Source organism: Cucurbita pepo, chromosome LG09, assembly GCF_002806865.2.
Source record: "Cucurbita pepo subsp. pepo cultivar mu-cu-16 chromosome LG09, ASM280686v2, whole genome shotgun sequence".
NCBI lineage: Eukaryota > Viridiplantae > Streptophyta > Magnoliopsida > Cucurbitales > Cucurbitaceae > Cucurbita > Cucurbita pepo.
The window spans coordinates 8,800,886-8,817,688 of NC_036646.1; the positions used below are offsets into that span (position 1 = coordinate 8,800,886).

At 38.1% G+C, this 16,803-nt stretch overlaps 3 protein-coding genes across 4 annotated transcripts; all 3 read left to right on the forward strand.

Annotated features, from left to right (window-relative positions):
- The first annotated feature begins 791 nt into the window (after nt 1-791).
- LOC111802525 (BTB/POZ and TAZ domain-containing protein 1-like) lies at nt 792-2,739 on the forward strand. The gene is made up of 4 exons (XM_023686929.1): nt 792-1,038; nt 1,122-1,255; nt 1,360-1,663; nt 1,994-2,739. The coding sequence occupies exons 1-4, from the start codon at nt 844-846 to the stop codon at nt 2,525-2,527; spliced, it is 1,167 nt and encodes a 388-aa protein (XP_023542697.1). The 5' UTR covers nt 792-843; the 3' UTR covers nt 2,528-2,739.
- A 3,530-nt stretch (nt 2,740-6,269) lies between these two features.
- Nucleotides 6,270-9,799, forward strand: LOC111802510 (serine/threonine-protein kinase AFC2-like). Of its 2 annotated transcripts, none has more exons than XM_023686907.1 (11): nt 6,270-6,509; nt 7,147-7,339; nt 7,654-7,834; nt 7,935-7,983; nt 8,078-8,192; nt 8,404-8,495; nt 8,586-8,745; nt 8,825-8,889; nt 8,973-9,070; nt 9,152-9,254; nt 9,338-9,799. In XM_023686907.1, the coding sequence occupies exons 1-11, from the start codon at nt 6,408-6,410 to the stop codon at nt 9,485-9,487; spliced, it is 1,308 nt and encodes a 435-aa protein (XP_023542675.1). In that variant the 5' UTR covers nt 6,270-6,407; the 3' UTR covers nt 9,488-9,799. The 2 variants fall into 2 exon arrangements, with proteins under 2 accessions (XP_023542675.1, XP_023542676.1); XM_023686908.1 differs by having other exon boundaries at nt 8,589-8,745.
- Nucleotides 9,800-11,395: 1,596 nt separating this feature from the next.
- LOC111802484 (cytochrome P450 71A1-like) lies at nt 11,396-15,648 on the forward strand. The gene is made up of 2 exons (XM_023686873.1): nt 11,396-12,437; nt 14,804-15,648. Exons 1-2 carry the CDS (start codon nt 11,469-11,471, stop codon nt 15,404-15,406), a joined length of 1,572 nt encoding a protein of 523 aa, XP_023542641.1. The 5' UTR covers nt 11,396-11,468; the 3' UTR covers nt 15,407-15,648.
- The last annotated feature ends 1,155 nt before the right edge of the window (nt 15,649-16,803 follow it).

The window sequence follows — 16,803 nt, forward strand, 5'->3', positions numbered from 1 at the left end:
TTTTCTTTCAAGCTTCTCCTCTAGGCTTTAAAACGCGTTTAGTAGCTCATCGTGAGCAAATATTGTCCTCTTTAGGTCTTTTCTTTCAAGCTTCTCCTCTTGGTTTTAAAACGCATCTAGTAGCTTATCGTTAACAAATATTGTTCTATTTAGGCTTTCTCTTTCGGGTTTCCTCTCTAGGTCTTAAAAAGCATCTACGTTTCCACAAGAAATGCTCTGTCTCCTCTCCAAATTGGTGTAATATATAAATTTAAATCTTCATGCCGAAAAATTATATATGTACGAAAATTTATTATCTCGATGTTTTATATTTTTTTAAAGTTGAATTTATATTTAAAAATGGATAAAAATTATAGAGAGATAGAGACAGCTCTGGTGCTAATTCATTTGATAAAATTGGAAATAATAAATTGAATTTGGATAATATAAGAAACAGCGTAAATACGTGTCATGGTTTGACGTGTTAGACACGTGTTCGGCTGGCATTGAAAGAGCGATTATAGACCGCTGCTGTGTAGGATATTGTTAGACGATCAACTTGGGATATCTACGTGGCAAAATAGATTTCGCGTTCGTGGATAAGATCAGTCCGAACTGTCCGACAAATCCTCGTCGGATCGGAACACACAGACTAAATCCACTTTCCACGTCATATGGTGAATTTTTCTTTTACATTTATATTTTTAATTTTAAATTTTTAATATCCGAATTATTATTTTTTAATTTTAAAAGGGATGAAAATGGAAATAGTAAATACGGGAGAAAGGAAATGTCTATAAATATGGGTTTATTCGGTTTTGGTTAGAGCCGAGAAACGTGCCCATCTCTCCCACCCTTTGGAAGATGGAATCTACTCCTCTCGCCACCTCTGTCCCTCCCACTGCCCTCCCCGACGACCTCTACTGCACTCTCCCGGCCTCCGCCGCCTCTGCGGCCGTTCAGCCTATTCCGACGTCTATATTCAGGGAGCTTCCTGAACCTGACGTCCAAATACTCGCGTCTGGCGGACTCCGAATCCCGGCGCACTCTGGAATCCTGGTAAATCATCAGATCTATTACTTGATTTTTGTTGTTCTACATTTTGATAATATTGAGATTTCTGAGATTTTGTTTCGTTGAAGGCTTCGATTTCGCCGGTTCTCGAGCATGTAATCGATCGGCCGCGGAAGAAACGGAACGCTGAGAAAGTGATTTCGATCCTTGGAGTTCCGTCGGATGCCGTCGTTTCGTTTGTTCGGTTCCTTTACAGTTCTAGGTTTAGATCCGTCTCTCTTTCACATTTTGGTATCGATTTCGATTTCGATTTTGATTTTGGTTTGAATTTCTGAATTTCTGATGAAATGAAATTGTTCATTGAAGATGCGCGACGGAGCATCTAGAGAAGCACGGAATTCATCTGCTGGCTCTGTCACATGTTTACATGGTGCCGCAATTGAAAGCGATGTGTACGAAAGATATCGCTCAACGGCTTACGATCGAGAGCGTTGTGGACGTTCTGCAACTCGCTAGGCTCTGCAACGCGTCTGATCTTTACCTTAAGTGTATGAAATTCGTGGCTGATCATTTTAAATTCGTTGAGAAAACTGAGGGATGGAGATTCATTCAAGATCATGATCCTTGGCTTGAGCTTGATATTCTCCAGTTCATCGAAGAAACTGAATCGGTAAACGCCATTTCAAATGCTGGAATTAGTTTTTATACACTTAGATAGAAGCAATTAATTGTTCTTGAATTAGAATTTTTTCCTCAATTGTGAATTCTAAAATTAAAATACCATTTCAAATGCTGGAATCATTTTTTAAACACTTATGATAGAAGCAATTAATTGTTCTTGAATTAGAATTTTTTGTCTCAATTGCGAATGCTAAAATTAAAATACCATTTCAAATGCTGAAATCAGTTTTTCAACACTTATGATAGAAGCAATTGATTGTTCTTGAATTAGAATCTTTTTCTCAATTGTGAATGCTGAAATTAAAGTAAAAAAATGCAGAGGAAACAGAGAAACAGGCGGATGAGAAAAGAGAGGAAGCTATATCTACAGCTACACGAAGCAATGGAGTGTTTAGAACACATATGTTCAGAAGGCTGCACCATAGTAGGACCTTACAACGTGGAGCCGAAGAAGGAGAGAGAACCGTGTGCACATTACTCCACATGTCACGGTCTTCAGCTTCTGATCAAACACTTCGCGACGTGTAAGAAGCGAACCAACGGCCAAGGATGCGGGCGCTGCAAGCGCATGTGGCAGCTCCTGAAGCTCCACTCCTCCATCTGCGACCACTCCGACTGCTGCAAAGTCCCTCTCTGCCGGAAATTCAGGTCGCCGCCCGACGATACAGAGAAGATGAAGCGCAAGGACGACGCACAGTGGAAGATGCTTGTCCGAAAAGTGGTTTCGGCAAAAGCGATGTCGTCCCTCTCATTGACGAGTAAGAAGGTGTCGGATATGGAGGACGGCAAGGCGCTCGCTAATCACTGTGGGATTGGAAGCTTTAGATTACAGACGGTTCGACGGTACAGATGATGGTGATGTGGTTCTCTGGGATTGGGGTGGTGAAAGATGTGAGATTGTAAAATTTTTTTATTTGATTTTTTCTTTCTTTCTTCTGGAGTAGATGGGATTATAATATAAGGCTTGAATTCATAGTAAGAATTGGCTTTTACTTATTAGAGATTAAAAAGGGTGTAAGATTTATACCTCTTTCTCAATATGCAAATCTTAGATTTATTTATTCTCTTGCTTAGAAATATTCAAATTCTTCTTTTCTTTCCAACTAAAAACCCTTCATCTCTGGTTAAGAATCACTAATAGATCATAATTCAGTGTAGAAGATTCGGTCCACGGAAACCCAATAAGTTAGTGCAACTTTCTTGATCACATGCCCAACTTGCCTTTGATCTAGTGCATTTCGATCATCTTTTGTCATATCCCTAGCCAATCGACAAAACCCTAATTGAAGCGTATTTTCTAATTGTGGGTAAGTCCCTAATTGAAGAGTCGTATTTTCTAATTGTGGGTAAGTCCCTAATTGAAGAGTATTTTCTTGGGTAAGTTCAACTAGTCCAAAACTTTTCTTGCTACATCGGTATGCAGAAACCCAGTGTAACACCTTAAGCCCTCACTAGGCCCTGTTTTGTGGTTAGTCCTCACTGGTTTGTGGTTAGCCCTCACTAGGCCTAGGTTGGTTTGTGGTTAGCCCTCACCAGGAGCCTTCACTAGGTCCTGATTTTGATACCATTTGTAACAGTTCAAGCCAGCTACTTCCTTCTCCTCTCAAATGAAGGTGGGATCTCACAATCCACCCTTTAGGGCAGCGTCTTTACTGGTACACTGATCCAATCCACCCCTTAGTTTATTGGTACACTGATCCAATCCACCCCTTAGGACACTGTCTTCGCTGGTACACTAATCCAATCTACCCCCTTAGGGCCTAGGGCCCAGCGTCTTCGGTACACCGACCGATGTCTAATTCTAATACCATTTGTAATAGGTCCAAACCCTCATACCCAAGTACGTTCATTAAAAATAACAAATACATATTGTTTCCTCTCCCAATGATTAAAGTTGGGAAATCAAGCATGGAAGCAAAGACAACCGCAAAAATGGCAGTCGCCCAAATTGCCATCAAACAAAATATCGCGGTTGCTTTCACGACCAAATTAGGGTTTTCGACAGCCGTGGAGGTGGACAACATTAATGATTCATCAGAATTTGGATTCCTTAAACAACCATTTTCTTCTGTCCACCTGGCGTTTGTTATTCCACCTAACTCAATAAATCTCCTCATCATATGGACTGCCCTGTGCGGTTTAAATATCTTCTATAGTTGAGCCAAACGGTGTCGTTTTCGGTAAATAAAATCTTCCTACATTTTTCTCTCTTTTTTTTTCTTTCTTTCAAACTTATTTATTTATTTATGTTTACGTTGATATAAGTAGAGATGCCCATGGAGTGAGGTGGGACGGCGCCCGAAGTGTGAATTTCATGAGTGAAACTTGTGGGGATAACGTTCTCGAAATAATAAACTTGTGGGGGAATAATCCCGTCTCCGATCCCATTTATCTAATGGGAAAAAATGTTTTCCATTCATTCTCCTATTCTGCATCTAAACAAGGAATTCTCTCCCCGTTTGAGGCTTGTAAAATGGACATCTCTAGCTATAAGGTCGAGATGTTGTACACTAAAGTGTTCGAGAGCTAGGTTGAGTTAGATTCTGATATTTTTTAGTATAAATTTTTTGAGTTCTTGGCAAAATGTATTTTGTAAAGAAAGAACAAAAATATCGTATATCAAAATAGTGACATGGATAGGTGATTTGATTGGATTTGGAGCGATCTTGGAATAAGATTAAAATTATAGTTGAAATTTCTTGTCCTTCTGACACGAATGATTTGAGTTCAATCAAATGATTTGATTTGAATAATGTTTCTTTTTATGGGAGAAACTAAACCACAAACAAAAATAAACACTAAATTAGGCTAAAAAATCGAGCAAGAGAGAGAGTAAAATAGACTAAACGGGGAGAAAGACGGGTTCCAATTTCAAAGAAAGAATATAAATTTGGATCGAAAGTCGAGTTCCCTGATTGACCTCTTGTAAGACCCACGACTTGCATCCATCGATCCATGTGATCCTTAACCTTGGGAAGAATCAACGAAACCCTAATTTGTCATGGGCTAAATTTGGATCGAAAGTCGAGTTCCTTGATTGGCCTCCTGTAAGACCCACGACTTGCATCCATCGACCCATGTGATCCTTAACCTTGGGTAGAATCAACGAAACCCTAATTGAGAGGTACATAACACCGTTCTTCCATTACGAGAATGTAGATCTTTTGTCATGGGCTAAATTTGGATCGAAAATCGAGTTCCTTGATTGGCCTACTGTAAGACCCACGACTTGCATCCATCGACCCATGTGATCCTTAACCTTGGGAAGAATCAACGAAACCCTAATTGAGAGGTACATAACACCGTTCTTCCATTACGAGAATGTAGATCTTTTGTCATGGGCTAAATTTGGATCGAAAATCGAGTTCCTTGATTGGCCTACTGTAAGACCCACGACTTGCATCCATCGACCCATGTGATCCTTAACCTTGGGAAGAATCAACGAAACCCTAATTGAGAGGTACATAACACCGTTCTTCCATTACGAGAATGTAAGTCTAACTAACTCAAAAACTATTTCGAAATCCAAAACTTTTGTCATGGGCTAACTTTAATATTCGAGTATGAAGCGCCACACCCATATATTTTATTGTTGTCATGTGAAAGTAAATGCGTTACCATGTTCGGATTTTGACAATAACAGTCTTTTCTTTCCAGGGCTTTCCTCGAGATTTTAAAACGCGTCTACTAAGAATATGTTTCTACACCCTTATAAGGAATATTTGGTTCCCCTCTCTAACCAGTGTGGGATCTCACACACCAGGTTGAAACAAGCCAACACCTAGTGTCAAAGGCTTACCATAAGCAATTTGAGTCAACGAACACCTATTTTTGCTGCAAGACAACTCTATCATCGCACTGAGATGACAAAGTCTTAGACAAATGACACGATAAGAACAAGTTAAAGTTGATCAAACTAACGAGTCTAATCGAGGACAAGTGAGAGGAGCTCTCGATCTACTCAAAATTTACAAGGAGCTCTAAAACATGCACGAGAACTTAAATTTTTTTAAACGCTTAGAAAATCGATCTAAATAAGTCGATAATTGTGTTTAATGGTTGATTTAAAGTCATTTATGGGTGAATCAATCCAATGAACATTCGAGTTTTTTTTAGACAGTTCTTCGAAGCCCATGAAAGAGATATCAGCCCATTTAAGGCCCAATATATAATATATTCTAGGCCCACATAATAATTTAATTTATTCTAAAATTTAATTTTTATGTCGCATAAATTTGATTTTATAATTTGGAAATATTTAAAATTTACTTATTTTTGATAATTTTAAATATTAATTTTATTTTTTATAGTTTAATGAAATTTTATAAATGATTTGTAGACATTATAACCTTTAAATTTGATTAAGTTATTAATTTATTGAAATTATAAAAATTAAATTCATAATTTAGTTTATATTTTAAGATAAATAAGAAAAGCCAACCGAACCATGGTTAGATTTAACCTGGATTGGTTAATAAAATCATTGACCGAGTTTGGAAAAGAGATTCCCTCGAAATCAACGGTTGGTCCATCGCAACGTGGACGGTTAGATCTCTCTCATCTCCCTCATGCTTCGTCGTTAGGTTAAAATTAGGGGTGCTTTTCGGTTCTATTCCACAAATTTCCTTCTGCGGAAGAATATTTCTTCTCATCTCCTTCTTTCCGAATCCTCCAATTCTCTGGTTCTTCGATCATCTTCTTCAATTCGAGATACTGCTTTTTTCTGCGAGATCATGGAGATGGAGCGCATGATTGAGTTTCCTCACACGCATCTTGATCGGAGGCCCCGAAAGAGGGCTCGTTTGGGCTGGGACGTTGTCCCTGAGGCCCCTAAGGTATAATCTCCGATCCCCTCTTTCAGATCTGATTTTATTTTGGGTTGATTTTGGTTTTGTAGATCTAGATCTGCTGGATTTTTCTTTGTTTAGGTATGTATTAGTTTCACACGCCGAGGTATAATTTCTGATCAAAGTAGCTTAAGAAAGCCTTTCGTTCTTTGCTCTTTGTTATCTTAGATTTACTTGATCGCTGATTCTCGTTTTTTTCCATCGAGATTCCTGATTATTCTATGAGTATAGACTATTTTTCTTGAGCTTGATTTATCGAACTGTTGAGATAACGAGTTTCTATTTTATTTTTAAGCTCGAATGAATTATCTTGTCAGATCAGGTAAGTGTTTATTTATTTATTTGGATGGATGCTTATATGTCTCTTGTGATGTATGCTTTTTCCTTGTTATTTCTCTTCCATTCCACGAATTGTTTAAATTCGGTGTTTCCCTTTCCTTGCTTATCTTCCGTGTTTATTTGCCATGTATCTGCCTTTTATTCATCTCTCTGAGTATTTCGTCTCATCTGTATTCATTCAACAAAATCTTGCATTTTATTATGTGTTGTGGAAAATGAAGGCTGTGGGTGAGGATATTAGGTCTAGGAAGGGCAAACTTTTATATGAATGGGTGACTGTGTGTAGGCCCAGGTAGGAATATGTTGTGGACAAGACTTTGGGAATATGCCAAGCTTTGCATCTTCAAAAGCACCATCAGATCATTCTTCTGATCCACTATTTGTTAAGGGAGTGGCTCGAAATGGTTCTCCCCCTTGGCGAGAAGATGACAAAGATGGGCATTACATGTTTGCGCTTGGAGATAATTTAACTTCTCGCTGTAAATACACTTGACTATGATCAAATGAATTTTTATGTTGTATCAGAATTTATCATCGTAGCTTTCTTCTCTTGTGATGAATAAGTTCCTTTGTTTATTTAAACGAAGGCTGCAATTTCTACTTTCGCTTCCAACTGAAGACTGTATTTTAAACAATGTTCATCATTGTCGCTTACTTTTATTTTCATTTTTCAAAATTTGCCTCATCATCGTTACTTTGGAATTGCTTAGGATAGTTAGGTTTTTGGAGATTATCATGTCTTTTCCTATGGTTGTTACTTTATCTTAATCTGACAATTTTTCTTCTGTGCCAGATAAAATACATAGCAAAATGGGTGAAGGTACATTTGGACAGGTTTTAGAATGTTGGGACAACGAAAGGAAGGAAATGGTTGCTATTAAAATTGTGCGTGGAATTAGGAAATATCGTGATGCAGCTATGATAGAAATTGAAGTGTTACAGCAACTTCAAAAGCATGATAAAGGTGGCAACCGGTGAGTATCTTTTTTGTTCCAAGTCTTCCCTACTGCCATGATTTGCTCTGTAGATCTTGTTTTCTTTGAGGCTATGGTTAAATGGCTTTATTCCTTGCAGTTGTGTTCAAATACGGAACTGGTTTGACTATCGTAACCATATCTGTATTGTAAGTATAAGGCTGTTTTATCATAGATTAATTTCCCCGATTCACTAAATATGGGGAATTAAGATTTTTGGGTGAACTTGGATGGTTTTAACAGGTGTTTGAGAAGCTTGGGCCAAGTTTATACGATTTCCTACGGAAAAACAATTATCGCTCCTTTCCCATTGACCTAGTTCGTGACATTGGCAGACAACTGTTGGAGTGTGTAGCATGTGTGTAGTATTTTATTGAACCTAGTCCTTTCATTTTCCTTTTTTCTAGTGTCTTGTTTACATTGCAAAACACTCCGCACATTTCTTCCAGTTGAATTGTTATTAGTATCTGTTGTACGACGTTTCCTGCAATTTTATTTAAAATGTATGTCTAGTCAGTTCTAATTTTTTGTTTTGTAACCTAATGATTTCTTTGATACTTGAAATCCAGTCATGCATGACCTACGAATGGTACATACTGACTTGAAGCCTGAGAACGTGCTGTTAGTCTCTGCAGATTATGTTAAAGTACACGACTATAAGGTAATTATACTTGTTTTATGATAGTTTCTTGGATTGTTCCTACTTTTAGTTCTCTGGGTAAGCTTTGCTAATTACTTTGACCATTCACAGCAGAATTTGTCTCGGTCACCAAGGGATAGTTCTAACTTCAAAAGAGTGCCCAAGTCAAGTGCTATAAAGGTGATTGATTTTGGTAGCACCACTTATGATCGTCCAGATCAGAATTACATCGTTTCAACACGCCATTATCGAGCACCAGAGGTCATCCTTGGTAAGGAACTTTGATTTTGGTAGTGCTAAGTAGGGTGTTTTTATTTACGTTGAACTTGACCATATTATTAACTGTGTAGGTCTTGGATGGAGTTTTCCTTGTGATATATGGAGTGTTGGCTGTATCCTTGTTGAACTGTGCTCGGTATGTGTCTTGTTTGTATGTAATACGACTTTAGCAGAGTAAGGTTCGGTTTTGTTGAGTTTTCAATTCAATATCTTTTTCAGGGTGAAGCACTCTTTCAAACTCACGAGAACTTGGAGCACTTGGCGATGATGGAGCGTGTGCTCGGTCCATTGCCACATGAGATGCTGAAGAGAGTAGAGTGAGTATTTAGCCCTTGGTGTGTGTGTTATGCAGTAAGAACCAAAAATGCTGAAATTTGTTCTTTTTCGTGTATCCATAGTCGGCATGCTGAAAAGTACGTTAGAAGAGGTAGATTAGATTGGCCAGAAGGAGCAACCTCGAGGGATAGTATAAAGGCTGTTCAAAAGCTGCCTCGTTTACCGGTTTGTATTTGAATGGCGTTTCGACCTGGCTGGCGCCTTTCGTTTTCAACACACTAATTATATTGTTGTTCAAATGTATGCAGAACTTGATAATGCAGCATGTAGACCATTCAGCAGGCGAATTGATTCATCTTGTTCAAGGGTTGCTTCGATACGAACCTGCCGATAGACTAACCGCGCATGAAGCCCTAAGGCACCCATTCTTTACAAGGGATCCCTTGAGGAGATTGTAGTTTTTATTAGTGGGGGACGTAATTAACTGACTAGCATAGCATTTGGGCTCTTCACACTCGACTTCATGCAAACTTGTGTACAGCCGCATTGGATGGATGGACGGACGGACGGACGGACGGACGAATCTGCAAATTGTTTAACAAATACATGGATTTGGACGTGGTAGACAAAATTGTGAGCAAAACACTTAATTTGTCTATATGAGTGGTTGTGTATATTAATTTTCATGTATATTTTTGTTTTCACTAACGTATTGGATTGGTAATCAGACAACACATTTGTTCATCAATATAATTACAATAATTATATTATTGTATCTTTATCTCCACCACCATATTTGCAATTTAATCTTGAATTGAATTATGGGACTGTGCAATTGAGTTGAAACTTGGGATAATGAAATTCAAAAACAATAAATCCTGGCAGTCTCTCACAAGCATAATAATTTCTGCCGAACTCTCAATAAATGATGCATGGGAGCGGATGCTTGTCCAGTGTTGCAAGGTCAAGGAAGTTTGGTGATCTAATGACAGGGTAGCCGGTGACCGAAGTGAATGGTGGCTGTAACAGCAGTCTTAAGGTAGCGAAATTTCTTGTTGGGTAAGATTTGATCCACACAAAAGGCGTAACGGGAATCGATGACTAAGCCCCAGTGAACGGTGGCTGTAACTATAGCGGTCTTAAGGTAGCGAAATTACTTGTTGGGTAAGATATGATCTACACAAAAGGCGTAACAGGAACCGAAGCCTCAGTGAACGATGGCTGTAACTATAGCAGTCTTAAGGTGGCGAAATTTCTTGTTGGATAAGATTTGATCCCCACAAAAGGCGATGGCTGTAACTATAGCAGTCTTAAGGTGACGAAATTTCTTGTTGGATAAGTTTTGATCCCCACAAAAAGGGCGAAATTTCTTGTTGGATAAGTTTTGATCCCCACAAAAAGGCGTATGTATAAGAAAACATCAGAAACAAACGGGCAAACGGGATAATTATTTTTTTTTTTATTTTGTTTCTAGCCCTCTTTTATAAATCTGATTTAAATTTCTTTGAAAAAATAGGCCATCATATTTTCTTTGATAAAAAAAAAAAAAAAAAACATTTCAAGAATTTACTCACATCACTATCGTGGTGGGAAGTCCTTTGCTTTCAATAATTAAATCTCTTATTTTATTAATAATTATTATTAGTGTAATAGAAGAGTTATTATTATTATTATTAATTATTATTAGTGTAATAAAAGAGATTTAAATATTGAAACGGCCTACCATTATTATCATTATTAGCTCCTATATATATATATATATTTTTTTTTTTAATTTGGTTAAAATAACTTTATTTTATCTATTTTTTTAATAAAAAAATTTAAATATTTTTAGGTAACAATATTTTTGGGGGAGGGTATTCAATTTAAAATATAGTTTAATATATGCATTTACCATAACTAGTGAAACTTGTATTATAATTAACCATGTGATATTTAATAACATTATAAAGACATGATAATTATGACGAAACATCACATGAGCACGAAAATGATGGAAAAAAGAGGGTTACAAAATTGTGGTGGTTAATATAATTAATAAAAATATGTTACAACTTTCCTTCTAAAATTCTTTTACAAATTTCTATAATAACCTTTTAAACATTTAACAAATTAGGATATTTTTTAGAAATTCTAGAGCATGAATCTAAGAATGAAGATCCAACAACAATTTTAAGAATTTCACGAACTTGAGCGGTTACAAATGGTGACACTAGGTGGTATGTCAGTGAGTATGTTGGCTCTTAAGTGAGTGTGACACGTTGATTGAAACGAAGTGGATTGAAACGAAACATTTCTTATTAAGGGTAGTGGTATGTCAGTGAGTATGTTGGCTCTTAAGTGAGTGTGACACGTTGATTGAAACGAAGTGGATTGAAACGAAACATTTCTTATTAAGGGTAGTGTGACACGTTGAGATATGCGAGTTGAGTGCTATAAATGGAGGCGAAAAAGAAAGAAATTCTCAAACAAGCAAGGGAGAAAATGGATCTCACAATGATGATCCAGCAACAATTTCAAGCTCTGAATCCCATCTCTATTTCCCTATGCCTTTTCTTCTTCTTCATAGTTCTACTAAAGCTGTTCAAACGCAACAAACCCAACTTACCTCCTTCACCACCAAGGCTACCCATCATAGGCAACCTCCACCAATTAGGTGCCCTGCCACACCAATCCATGGCAGCTCTTTCCAACAAATATGGCCCTCTAATGCTCCTAAAGCTTGGCCAGAAGCATGCCCTTGTGGTTTCATCACCACAAATGGCTAGAGAAGTGATGAAGACCCATGACATCAAATTCTCCAACAGGCCCCAAACCACTGCCGCATACGAATTGCTGTACCAATGTCAAGACATTGGCTTTGCTCAATATGGTGAGTATTGGAGACAAGCCAGGAAAGTGTGCGCTGTTGAGCTTTTTAGTGCCAAAAGAGTGGACTCCTTTCAGTACGTAAGGGATGAGGAAGTTGGTGGGCTGATGGACAGGATTGGTAAGGCTTGTGTGGGCGGTGAGGCTGTGAATCTAAGCCAGTTGTTCCTTCAAACCTCGAACAATATAGTGTCCAGATGCGTTTTGGGAGGGAAATTTGAGGGTGAAAATGGGAATAGTCGATTTGGAGACACAACCAAAAAGCTTCTTCTGCTACTCACGGCGTTTTGTGTAGCTGATTTTTTCCCTTGTCTTTGGTGGATTGATACTATTAGAGGGTTCAATAAGGAGTTGAAAGATTGCTTCACAACATTGGATACATTTTTTAGTGAAGTGGTTGAAGAACACAAAGCAAAGATAAGAGATGGTGTTGGAACTGATGAATCTAAGAAGGATTTTGTGGATATCATGTTGCAGCTCCAACAGGATGACATGGTTGACTATCCTTTCTCTCCCGACAACCTCAAAGCAATCTTACTGGTTTGTTTCTTGTCCATTTAATTCTCAAAACGATCATACTAGTTTATTTTATTTTATTTATTTTTGTATCGATATCCATTGTAATCGAAGGTGTGGATGGATTTGCAAAAAGTTTCCCGTCCATTCCTCGTGGATATCTCTAATTATCATACACGGTTTAGGACAAGACAAAGAAGACTTTTTTTTGTCCCATTTTGAAGACATGCATTTTCATATGTGGAGAATTCTTATTCCAATTCTAGCAAAAAAAAAATAAATGAAAAATTTCACTGAGCGACGCGTGAACTTATAAAGTTAACCTAGTAGAATAAGTCACTAACTCATGGAGTAACTTTAGAAGAATGGTTAGTAGACTTACTAGAATAAGTTACTAACTTATGGAGCAACTTTAGGAGAATTGGCAGTAATTGCCAAATTGTGGACGAAGTTTTGTGGTTGTGGACCATGTTTTTTGATTTAGCTAGGAAGATCGTTAGTAGTTCAAGGAGAAAGTTTAAAAACAAGTTAGTGCTTTTCCACTCTAAATACTCATGAGATGTACGTTTTTTTCACAAGAACAAAGAGGATTGAAATGCTAAATGGTGAAGGTTCCTAGTTCCAAAAGATCTCTCTCTCCCTTCAGATTGTTCTTTTTGCTTCCTTTATTTGTTTTGACATATTTCGATCGAGGGCCATTTCCAACACTTGGTATCTGAGCTCCAAGGATGCTGAAACAAATACCGTCACCATACATAGTCACCAGAGGAGAAGTGACAACGATAAAGAACGAAAAGGAAAGGAGTGAAATACTCCAGTACCTATTACTCACAAAGAGTAACTACGCAACATGGTTGATAAAGATGCGTGTCAACTTACAAGCATAAGGCGTGTGGGACGCCATCGAACATGGTGAAGTTGAGGAGCGTAAGGACAAAATGGCTCTTGCTGCCATCTACTAAGCAGTCCTAGAGGACATTCTTCTCATCTTGCTAGAGAAAGACTCGACAAAGGCAACGTGGGAGACGCTGCAAACAATGCATGTGGGTGTGGACCACGTCAAGGAAGCAAAGGTGCAGACCTTGAAGAGTGAGTTCGAGGCTATCCACATGAAGGACGGTGAGTCAATAGACGACTTTGCCATGAAGTTGACAACGATTGTCAGCGACATCCGTCCATTAGGCGACATTGTAGAGGAGATCTCCGTCGTCAAGAAGTTCCTTTGAGCTGTTCCCAAAAGATTCATGCAGATTGTTACCTCCATCGAGCAATTCGACTACCTTAAGAACTGTCAATTGAGGAGGTCGTTGGTCGTCCTAAGGTCCATGAGGAGAGACTTGGTGGTTATGAGAAGCACGATGAGGAGACAAACCTCACACTCATTTAGGATCAAGAGCCCGCATTGATGTTGGCTGAGAAGATGCCCAACCTGTTGATGCTCAACGAAGAGAAGGTTATGGCGAACCTTCTCACAAAAGGAGAAGACCGAGGGAGACCAACAAGTGGTACCTTGACAATGGAGCAAACAACCACATGACTAAAGATCGAACAAAGTTCAAGGAGCTTGATGAGAAGCTCATTGGATGTTGAATTTCGATAATCGGCCAGGGAAATCCTTTCTTTTCGGTGGGAGGAAATTGTCGACAAGAGGTTGTTGGAAGAAAGATAAAATGCGTAAAATAACAGAGAGAAGGACAGAAAGTGCTCTTAAAAACCAGGGTGTGAAATCTTCTAAACACATTTCCTATTTAAATATAACATATCCTAAAAATGAGTGGAGAGTGGCCAACTGAATCTGTGCCACTTACTACGAAATTGCCTTCTAAGAATTCGCTAATCGACGTGTTTGTCAAATGGTCAAACGGAGAATTAAATGTAAACGTGTGAATCTAAATAAGGAAAAACAAAGGTTTTATCTAACATTGGAAACATGAAGTTTGGCGATAGATCAATTGTACCGATCCAAGGATGGCGACCAACGTTTACTGACCAAGGTATACTATATCCCAAGAGTAACGTTATTAGTCTTGATTAGATGACGGAAGAGTAACTTTAGGAGAGTTGTTAGTAGACCTAGTAGAATAAGTTACTAACTCATGGAGCAAATTTAGGAGGGACGGTAGTTGTTGTATGTTTTTTTTCATAACAACAGAGAGAATTGGAAAGCTAAGTGCTTAAGGTTCGTTTTCCAAAAGATCTCTCCCCCAAATTGTTATTTTTTCTCCTTTTATTTGTTTTGACATATTTCAAACATGAGTCATTTCCAACCGGACAGAGAAGACTTCTCGTCTCTGTCCTATGAACATCTGTTGATTTTTTTTTGTTTGACAAAAATTTAATCCATCTTTTGGAAAATCTTAGAGGAACCCACTTTTGATCTTGGATTGCAGGACATGTTCGTTGCAGGAAGTGACACAACAGCCGCAGCACTGGAGTGGACAATGACAGAGCTGATGAGAAATCCAGCCGCCATGAAGAAAGCCCAAGAGGAAGTAAGAACAATAATAGGAAAGAAATCAAAGATCGAAGCCGAAGATATTCAAAAGATGGAGTATATGCACTGTGTCATAAAGGAATCTCTAAGGCTCCACCCGCCAGGTCCTCTGCTAGTTCCACGAGAAACAGCAGCAGATGTGGAGATCGACGGCTACCATATTCCATCAAAAACAAGAGTTTTTGTGAACGTCTGGAAAATTCAAAGGGACCCCAAATATTGGCACAGTCCAAATGAGTTCATTCCAGAAAGGTTTATGGAAAACGATTCAGTGGATTACAACGGCCAAGACTATGAGTTTATTCCATTTGGGAGTGGGAGAAGGAAGTGCCTAGGATTGTCATTTGGGGTTGCTTCACTTGAACACGCATTGGCTAATCTTCTCCATTGGTTTGATTGGAAGCTTCCCAGTGGCTATGAACTGAGCGTTGAAGAACAAAGTGGGCTCACCGTTTGCAAGAAAATCCCTCTCCTTCTCAACCCAATACCATATATCTAATCATATATGAATTATTGGTCTAAGTGGTTCTGCAAGGTTTAGTAGACTAGTAGACAAGGTGTCATCCTGACCCATTATTAATCTACCTACGATGTGCACATGTGGGCCTCTACTACTCAAGGCAGGATCACTACTAAGGTTCATTTAGCAAATTTCCGAATGTGGAAGGGAGTAGAAAGAGATTTTTTTCGACTAAATAAAAGAGACCGGGGAATAGAAATCTCTGTCTTGCTCCACCTCATTTTGTCCTACATTTATATATAAATTTAAATAAATAAATACGTGTGGTTTGCCCCACCTCACCTTTTAAAATTCAGATGGACTTGTTTACTTTGGGTTGACTTGAATCTCGAGCCACTGAGCTTGAAACTTGAAACGAACCTCTGTCTATGAGGCATGCACCATCCTGCACTATTCAATTATCTAACTCCCTTAGCTGAAGTCTATAATTATTTAATAGTTGCTTCGAAACTATGCTGCAACGTTTAACTTCACCTATATCAATCCATATCACATTCATATAACATATCAATAACTCAGTCTAGCCAAACATAGTGATTACTTTCAATATAAATCTTAAAACTATCTAAAGTTGAGTAGACGAGAGTTTTATTGATCTCAATTGTTCTTAATAAGGTCAAAAATGGCTTCATGAGAGTCGAAAACTTAGGAAACAATATATAATTATGTATGTCGAGCTTTCTAAGCCGCCAAGCCGAGCCAAAAATGAGATTCTATATCTTAAAGTAAAGTATCGATGTGATATTTAATAATATTATATTAAAATGAGTGTAATTTGCATTATATTATTGATGTGATATTTAATAATATTATAAAAACAAGATAATTATGGCATAAAAAAGAGGGAAATGATGAAGAGAAAGGTTGGTTTGGTCAAATTTGGTTGCTAATAAAAAAAAATTGTGAGATCTCTGTGGAGGGGAGCTCAACATTCTTTGAAAGGGTATGAGCACATTTTAAAAATCGTGAGACTAGCGATCGTAAGTAACATGTCAAAATAGACAATATTTACTAGTGTGGGTTTGAGCTGTTATAAATGGTTACATTAGATGGTATGCCAGTGAGGATACTGAACCCCAAAGAGATGTGACACTAAGTCGTATGTCAGCGAGAATGCTGGTTCCTAAGAGGGTGTGACACCTTGTGTATGCTAGCGAGGACGTTGGGTCTTCAAAGAGGTGAATTGAAACGAAACATTTCTTATAAGGGTAGATGTGTTGGGTGTGATACCTTGTGGTATGGTAGTGAGAACACTGGATTCTCAAAGGGGTGGATTGGAACGAAACATTTCTTATAAAGATAGATACGTTGGGTGTGATATCCGGTGGTATGCCAGCGATGACGCTGGGCCTCCAAAGGGATGAATTAGAATGAAA